The 9,784-nt window shown below is 36.7% G+C and overlaps 1 protein-coding gene across 6 annotated transcripts in view; it reads right to left on the reverse strand.

The window, feature by feature from the left end:
• Positions 1-9,784, reverse strand: part of LOC108747766 (transcriptional enhancer factor TEF-1) — a 178,368-nt gene that overhangs the window by 83,352 nt on the left and 85,232 nt on the right. For 3 of the 6 annotated variants that reach the window (XM_018485494.1, XM_018485496.1, XM_018485497.1), the window contains exon 2: positions 8,421-8,501. The exons of the other annotated variants lie outside the window; for them this stretch is intronic. In XM_018485494.1, coding sequence (XP_018340996.1) covers positions 8,421-8,457 — 37 coding nt within the window. In that variant the 5' untranslated portion in view covers positions 8,458-8,501. The remainder of the gene's footprint in view (positions 1-8,420; positions 8,502-9,784) is intronic. 6 annotated transcript variants of the gene reach the window in all.

Here is a 9,784-nt window from a genome sequence, read left to right on the forward strand (position 1 = left end):
CCCCCCGCATCACTGTACCCCGTCACAATGTTGCCGCCAACAATCGGCCGAGCCACTTTTTGCCACGTCGCGGTAAATCACTGATAACCAGAGACCGGACCGGTTTTCGACCATTTTATCTGTAGTTAATTTAGCACGCATTCAGACAAAATTAATATTACCTTCTTTTATCGCGAGAGATCGAGGGGAGAAATTAGAATCCATGGACTTATTAGATTCCTGATCAGCAATAAAAAAAAAAAAGTTAAATTCCTAATCGGCGGTAGAAAAAAAAAATGACCTATAACGGTAATTTAAAAAGTTACAAATTAAATAGGCGTGGAGTTATTCAATCGAGTGCAAAACATTTCGTTTTTATTGAAAATTAATTTGGTTTGTTATTAAGGCCAACATGTATCATTCGCGATGTTTCCAATATTAAGTATTGCAACGTGCATGTATTATGCCGGTAATGGTAATGCGCTTACAGAGCGACGAGCCCTCGCGGTCGACAGTGTATATTATCGTTGATCGATTTACGAGGGTTTTCTAAGCATCTGCCCGGAACATCGCTACATGTATGGTTCGTCGATTGTTAATAATCGATTCACCGGTAACTGATAATTATTTAATTAACAATTAATTATTTGCGGCTGTTAACGACGTGAATGGCTCCGCGGTATCCCCGGGGGCACTCCGGGGTTAATTACCTCACAACGTTCAGCCGACTGTGATATCAATGTACCTAGTTTCTGCTAGGGAAACCGTTAAATAGTCATATGCATTTCCAATCTGCGTATCTGTTGTATCGGAACGCCCGTCGACCGTAATTACAGTACGCAGCAGCTTACCTGAAATTATCCGTAGAGAATGTCTTGGACTCTTAAGAAAAAAATATCTTTTTTATCTACAAATACTTTGTCCTAATAATAGAGATAAAAAAAGGAACGTATTACAACGAAAACATCTTTTGTTAATCCGATGAGAGAGATATCACGATTTATCTATTATCTACCTTTTTCTCTCTATTATTTGTATCTTCGTCTTTCGAAATAACAATACAGTAGAATACATTATCGTAATTTACAATTTTTTCCTTTTCTAGATTTTATTGTTTAGACTTGTTCTTATCATAATAAAATATATCCACAACTTTTTTTGTAATATCTATATATGTAAAGAAGCTGGGCTGAGAGAATTTGAATCAAGATAAAAAAATCAATAATATTTAAATTTATATTTATCATTGTTTCTTTCGATTCGAATCTCAATATAAAATACGCAGCTATAAGTTTTTCTAATATATATATATATATATATATACATAAAACATATTTCTTTAAATTTTTATATACCTTTTTAATTAATTCAATGAAAAAATCTATTGAAATAAGTTCGAAAATACTACGTCAATTTTGTATATCTTAATTATTCTCAACTTTTAATAAACATCTAAAACTGTAAAATGTACGTGTATTAAAATCATGTGAGGTTCCGTCCACTGATCTTAAAAAAAAAAAAAGCAGTAATGCAAGAAAATAATTCACGATTATCAGAGAAATTTCTGCACTGTCATCCCCATTTTAATATAATTTCAATATGAAATTCACTCATATACGAAAGTTATGACTTAAATAATATAAAGATTCCATTATTGAAATAACCATGGAAATAATGCTGTATTTTCCTTCAATCACAAAAGCTACACGACAGAAAACAATTTCCCTTTGCAGTGACGTACAACTACTCAAACATGGTTGTTTCTTAAAAGCACAAATACAATCTTTAAATGATAAATATGTTTACGAATGATAAAGTTATCACTGGCTGAATAGATAGGTTCTGTGGACCAAGACTCTACTTTATCTCATGTTAATTCAATATATCGTAAACGCCCCTGTGTATCCTACACAAAAAAAGAGGCCCTTATAATATATATAATAGTGAGTGCAAAAAGTATTCGTACAGAGAAAAATATTTTTTAAGAAAACTTTATTTTTAAAAAGTAAATATTATCCAGCGAGAAATAAATCATCGAATTGATGAATCAATATAAATACGATGATTTCAATGTATCAATTTGACGTCGATCGATGTTTAATTGACGATTATTACTTATGTATATTGGATAAGTAACAATTTATTCATAAAGAATAAAATAGACTGTATGTTTCTGAAAATTATGTACATATACCAAAAAGATACGTAATAATTATACAAAATATATCATCTGAAAAAAAGTTATAGAAAATTAAAAATTGTGTTGTTCGAATGCTCAAAAAGTATTCGTACCATCGAGAAATTTAGCTTCTAAAGTGAAGAATATATGCGAAGCTCGTTTGTGAGATGTTAGAGCAGAATGTATTCATTGTATAAAATTACTAATTAATGTTTATTTTTTACAAATAAGACTTTTTTACAACAAATTTCCTTGTACGGATACTTTTTGCTCTCACTGTATATTTAAGAGAATAATCCAATGAAGGAGAGAGATGATTTCCCACGTTATCTATCCCGATTTTTCTAGTCGCGCACGCTCGGAGCTTTTCAATTAAATTTTCATTTTCCCTTGGAATCAGCAGCGCTCTTTTAATCTCCAATGGAAGACGCTTAATTGTCTCGCTTAATCGCTACAAAGGCGTAGATCATCATCGTAACATAGCTCTTATATATACAGTAATTCGTTATATCCCGGCTACGCCTTCACGCCGGTTCTCCATATTTTTCGTATAGCCGATAATTTATTACATCGCTGCGTAATGTAATAAATCGTAAAGTAATAAATCGCATGTATCGACTGCGAGTACTTTTCCGAGTTTTTCACGATCAGAATCGTGATCATAAGTGCGCCAAGAAAAGTTATCCGAGTCACAAACTTGGGATCGCGTACCTCCGGGCTTTCTTGCCACTCTCATCGCATGAATCTAAAAACGACTTTACGCAAATGGGTAGGCTTTTAGGTTTTACGACGAAAAAGTAACCGGAGGTAAATACGGTTTAACACGCCATACAAATAACGCTGCCGATCTCGGAGCTCGTTTTCGAGCAAACGGAAGAGAAGTGAAGGTTCCAGAGGCGTCGTCAGGCCGGACGTAAAATTGGAAACCGCCGCCAAGAAAAATATCCAACACCCGCGCTCATTTACTCCAGTTCCATCTTCATTCGTGCACCGCTGAAAGATCTACGACGGAGACGTTTCGCCACCGTGGCAATGCGCAATAAACTACAGCATTAGTCGTCCACCGCGCCATTTTCTACGAAACAAAGATCCAATATTCCAGGAATTTAAAAATAATACTGACATCGCGCGCGCGCGCGTTATTGACGTGAAATAAACTGCGGCGTCGTAGTCTCGTGCGATTTAGATAGAAGAAAAATTTCAAACAGTGACGTCAGCCGCGGTATCGGCATACCGAGAATTCGAGTTTATCGATGCCGTTAAAGTGGTACCGAGGTTTACGTAATAAAAAAAAAAAAAAAAAAAAAAAAAAAAAAAAAAAAAAAACAAATAAGAATTAAACGAGGGGAACAGTGCGCACAAAAATTAAGTAAAATAACAAAATATACATTTATTTAAACGGAGAAACATGTTGTTACGTGTTTCTGCTTTTGAGCAATCTTTAATGCAGCCGTACACATCTAGTATCGATTATGTGAAGTGACAGATCATTAACGTGTGCTCCCGTGAAGAGTCATTTCGTAAATAATGCATTCCGCGTTGGAAAGGTCATCCTAAAGATTAGAAATGAATTCGAGTAAGTGACGCGCAACGTATCGAGTTTGTCAAACGTTAATAATATTCTTCTCAGGCAAAATGGAGTCGTTAGATTTTCTTTCTTTAAACAACGACTTATTTGCGACTAAACCGAACCTAAAATTCTTGTTTCCTCGGTGGCGACAGCAAGAGAAAGAGGAGAATGGGAGGGAAAGAGACGAGAGGGACAACAACCACGCGCGCACGTGTGTCGCAATGTCCCTTAACGACTGACGGCTGTTGGAGAACCGGTCGACCTCGATACACCTCGAGCCAGCCCGGTTCTCCTGCACGTATATTACACTCCGAGCAATATACGTATTCCCGATACACATAGAAATCGCGCGCGAGCTGGGATTTTGCACAATCGCCGATGCCGCCGTCGCCGCCGCCGCCGCCGTCGCCACCGCCGTCGCTCGCGAAGTTAAAACTACACCGTGGAAAATCGGTTTTACCGTGCCTCGTTTGAATAACGGATCACACGGTTTTTGCCCGACACAAACCTCTCCCGCAGTGCCACGTACGATATTGTAACGTCGCGCTCTCTATTCTATTCCACATGGTGCATCCACTCGGGTGGTATTTAACTCGCAACACAGCGAACGGTCGGAAGGTCGCGTAAGGAAAATGTTTCGACCCGATCTTTTTCCCACGTCTCGAATATACGATAGGCATTCTCGTAAATCGGTTCGTTGGAAAAAAAAATCTGTAATTCTTTGAAATACAAATTTTTGATTTGAATTACAACTGCAGCAATTGTAAGAATTTTCAATCCCGAAGAAAAAAAGAATTCCTCTTGTAAAGTTGGAAATTTCGCGCGTGAATGGATCAACGAAATTTCGCTATCTATTTACGCTCACTTAGCGAGATCGTTCTAATGAATGTTTTGAGAATAACTCGGTTTAAAAAGTGCATGGCTCGCTTTGTCAAATTAAATATTTTCACGATAATTGCTATTGGTGAAAGTTGCTGAAATAATCTGCGTTTTATTTGCAACAGATAAATATCATATTTATATTTGATATTTATAAATCACAATTGATTTAATATTTCTTGACTTTACGCAGCGAGTCTTTTCTACTTATTCTGTTTCCGAGAAGTGTTTCTAACTGTCGTTCCGGCTGATATACCTACATGCTCGGAGTTCATAACTTGACCGCAATGTATCTTCGATATTTACGCTTTTATTATCAAACGTTGCGGCATAATGTTTTATACGGACCTTACGCTAAGATGCTTATTGAACGAAATAACTTTTCATCAAATAACAAAAACAACACGTATAAAAAAATGAATTTTATTTGAAATCTCAAAAATAAATTAAATTGAATAATAAACTTTGAATTGCCGTGACATGTTTAATTGCTAGTGATATTGTAAAACACTAAACTAATCACGAAAATCAGTTTATAATTGTAAAAACAAGAATAGAATACGCGAAAAGCCAAGAAAACACCAAAATCGCGATTTTGTGAAAACCAATAGATTTCGAAAATTATTCTGTCGAACTTTGAGTGAAGTTATGCTCAGAAAACCTAAAAATAACACATTTTTCGATATAGTCAGTTAATAACTATATTACATTCATTCATCAAACATTAGCTTTTAATATTTTTTTCCAGACGTAAAATTATTAAAAATGAATGTTTCATACAATCTGCACGTTAAGAGTCTATAATTCAGGATTCGCCAACTAGAAAAAGACTTTATTCGGCTGATGGCACTAAATTTAAGTTCAGATTAAAAACGTTTAGATTAATAATATTTTTGTTCGAGATATGGATTTATTAGGAGATTTTTCAATTTGAAAAATGAACGTTTCTCTCAAGCAGCTCTTCTTCATTAGACCGTATTTTTACGCTTCTGTACGCATTCGCATTGTAAATTGCACACACATTATAAATGCACGCGGCGACATAATAGCATACGTCGATACGTTCGACGGATCAATTTACCTGTTCCGAGAGTTTCACAACAAGGCTTATCATGTCGTTGCCAAAGCGAACGAGCGCATGTGAGTACTACCAACAAATCCGATGGCCATTAGCACCATTAAAATCTTGTTTAGTTGCGTCGGAGTTCGAGTAGGATTTATCGCGCGATTGCACGGTGACATTTGCCCGCCACTTCTAATTATCTGATACGCGTTTCTCTCTCTCTCTCTCTCTCTCTCTCTCTCTCTCTCTCTCTCCCCCTCTTCCCCAGATTTCGCACGTAGATTCGGAGAATCGCTCTGAGTAATTAGTTTCTTTACCGTTTAAGTAATATTTCGTAATTTCTACGAAATTGGTTGTAATAAACTGTTTGTTTTGTTATTAGTTGCGGCATAGATAAAATCAGACACACGGTTTAGTGCTTGCATAATAATACTCAAAACACGATAAAAATACGAACAGGTTGCGCGCGAGTCTACGTCGTAAATTAAATTGGAATTATATTTAGTATATTTAGTAGACACTTCGTATCTCGTCTTTTTTAACGTTTTAGAATGTATAAATAAACGATCAGATATGTAAATAATGTACAAAAACACTCCTCACGCGGTTTTCTTTAGCTAATTCCTCTCTGTAATTAAATATAAAAATACCAGATTATTAATAATATTCTAGTTAAGAGTATAAATTTGCAGAGGTAGAATTTTGGTGTACGTGAAGTTGACCTCGACGAGTAAGTTTTCTCGAGTGAAAAAATATCAAGACACGCAATTGAATTTTTATCAAGGAAACGCGAAACCATCTGATTGGTCGTATATGAAAGGAAATATGAGGAAATCTCTCTTTACACTCTGCATCAAATATAAATCTACAATTTTAATTTAACACAACCTGCCGTACGAGAATTAAGCGCGGCATGCGTAACGTGCGATTTTTCGCGATTGCGGTCGCTCGCGCCGGATTTAACTCAAGCGCAGAGTTCCACAATGATCGCAGCCGGGTGGAAGCGAACACCAACACGGCACGGCTCGACGATTTAACCAAATGATTCAACCCCCCGACTGCCTTCTGGAGCGTGTCGGGGCCGATAATATCGGATCGGCCGGTTCTCTCGATAACGTATAAATCCGCAAGCGGAGTGCTCGACCGATTAGCAGGGAACGGCGACGACGGTAGTGTTGCGCCGTGAGGCGGGGACTCCCCGGTTGGCGGTTCGTGAAAGTAACGGGCCACGCATTTATATTTTTTCAATGCAACCGCACTCGCAAGTGCGCACACGCTCGAGTCGAGTTTATGATTTTGCTTAATTAATGGTCTCCTCGCCGGTTACCACCCCTCCGCTCTCTGTATCCCCTCCCTCTCCCCCTCCCTCCCCCCCACCTGTTCCCGGCCACTCGGTGCTACCAGCGGCGGTGGCGGCCCGGCGGCCATTAACCCGCATGGATTGCGCAATTTCGGGAAATTGCGAAGTAATTCGCGGTTGCGGCCACTCTCGACGCAGAGACGGCGACGACGCGCTGGCGAGGCGAGGCGACGCGACTGGTTAACCAGTCGACACAGAAAAGAACTAGTGGATTCTACGAAAGGACGGTCGTTGCTTGGCTTCCGATGACGATGCTTCCAACCGCCGCAATCAATCTGACGAAGGAGCAAAAAGGACGAGGGAACGATTATGTATTGGAAGGATCGCGCGCGGTTTAAAGCAACCGGCCGAATTCTGCGAATTATACGTTCGCGTCAATTTGGGTGGACTTTACGTAACAGGAACCGAATACCGGTTTAAGTTTGACTCGATGACATTTAAAAAATTCCTATATGTCTTACGAACGATGATGTAACAAGAGCTGTTGGCTATTTTCTGTGTTATAATTTATAGAAACGTAAGGGAAATAATTATAATCAACTGTAACTCCAGTTTTTCTCAAAGAGCATTAAGAGGAAAAATGATAAATACGAATACGCGAATAAAATGCATCGATAAAATTATTTGACAATAGTTTCGATTCTTCTTAGAGTCATCCTCTTAAACGACGTACTATTATTAAATAAATTACATCTTTATTTCTAATTAAATAATTGTGTAGTATTTTATTCGGCCATCAGCTATCACGTACATTCACATTTGCGATTTTCCTCCTTAATATTTAATATCGTAAGTAAACATATTATAACACATTATACATATTATAAATTATTCTTTCATAATATAAATTCTGAAAGGATTTTTCCAAAGACAAATTTTGAACGTCTATTCTTTTCCTAAATTTTTCTAACTAAATATGTAAGTATGTCTTCGTTCTTTTATGAAAGCAAAATTAAAAATGAAGTCATATTATCACACAATATAATAATCATACACTCTAGTTCAACTAAGTTCGAGTTCAGCAAGAATTTTGAAAAAAAAAAAAAAAAAAAAATAACCATTACTGTAAGGTGTAGCCACGCAATATAAACGTGAGGCAGATTTTTTGGTTTGACGGCAGTAATTCCGGATTGTTATTGCCTACCGTTACCATGACAATTGGTTCCACCCTTCACCGTTAATAATTACACTACCACTACTCAATCCCAATTGTATTCGTTATGCTATCGCCACCACCAACAGTTTGCCTATACTTTATGCCGAAGTAAGAAATCAGATGTAAAAGGCAAGAAAGAGAGAAGAAAGATAATAACTTATTTCCAAAAAAAGATAGCCCATGTAAAGTGGGCCGTCTAAAGAGAAAAAATAAAAAAAGAAATGTCTACGATACCGATGCTATTCTGAGTACTGAGTTCCCAGTCTTTCATGAGGATTTCTCGGGCAGGTCAGGATGACGGCGACGTGGGTACACCTATAATGCAGACAGTGATCGTCACATATAGACTGGCGTAAATATCGTGTTAGTCGGTTGTCGAAAGTCGCTAAAATACAGTACTATATCTAGCTAAAATAAAAAAAGGAGGGAAAAAGTATTTAGTGCGTATTTTGAATAAGTGATCTATGATGAATATGAACTATATATTTTGCTTAAAAATAACACTTTTTACATCTTTTTCCATCTTTTAGTTTAATTTTTAAATAGAGACACACAATAGATTTAAGCTCGCTTTTAATATATATTATAAATAAACAGAGTAAAAGCTTCTATCACTATTAACACCTAAACTTCTATACAATACATCTTGTAGATGTACAATTGCGATTGATTTAGTTTGAGTGGAGAATTATTTTTTTCACTAGAAAACTTTTGTTATGTAGGTTAGTAATAAAACAATTATATTTATTATTACATGCCTCGGCGATCGAACTGAAGGAGTGCACGCTCCGAATAGTCCGGAGATCCAGATTCAAATTTCTCATATCTTTTGCAATAATCTTTAAAATGCTTATATGTTAGCACTGTTATTTTTAAATTGGCAATCAATTTAATCTGATAACATTATTCCAGCTTTTGTTTCAAACCGGCTGTGCCGGTGCGCAGTTTGGAAAACTAGAAAATGTATTTAATTAATTTATACAGAAATATTGTATTATTGACACCAAAATCCAACCTCTATCGTATTTCGCTTTATTTATTTGTGTTATTATTATTATTATGATTGTTTGAATGAAAAAAAGATGTTCAACAGAGAAAAGTCTTCCGAGTTTTCTTTCGTTCGCCGAATAGATATGATTAACGATCGAAAATCCGCCGAAGCAAAGCGCAATAATTATATCCGCGTGTGAGTTTTTTTTCTTTCGGAAAGACCGGACGTCCTAACTTTCACACGTGCAACGTTTCTGTGGTGAAATCGGCGCGTTATAAGTTACGAGGTGAGCAACAGTCACGACTCACCGTTCGCGGTTACGCTACTAGCGTCTTCGGAAAGCGTGGAGAGCAATGAGACAGCTCTGCCTCTGCACGCATGCACGCATTACTACAAAATTTGTGTAAGCACACATCTCCCCGAATTACCCCGAAACGACACGCAGGGCGATGAATGCAATTTCGTTTAATTTCATTTAATTAATAAAATCGACCATTCGTTTTACGACGTACATACATGTTAAAATGAGATTTTATTGTACGTTGCAGGAAATAATGCTTCGCAAATTGTTTTATTTAAAAAAAAAATATATATATATATATATATA

This window comes from Trachymyrmex septentrionalis, unplaced genomic scaffold, assembly GCF_001594115.1.
Source record: "Trachymyrmex septentrionalis isolate Tsep2-gDNA-1 unplaced genomic scaffold, Tsep1.0 scaffold20, whole genome shotgun sequence".
Taxonomy (NCBI): domain Eukaryota; kingdom Metazoa; phylum Arthropoda; class Insecta; order Hymenoptera; family Formicidae; genus Trachymyrmex; species Trachymyrmex septentrionalis.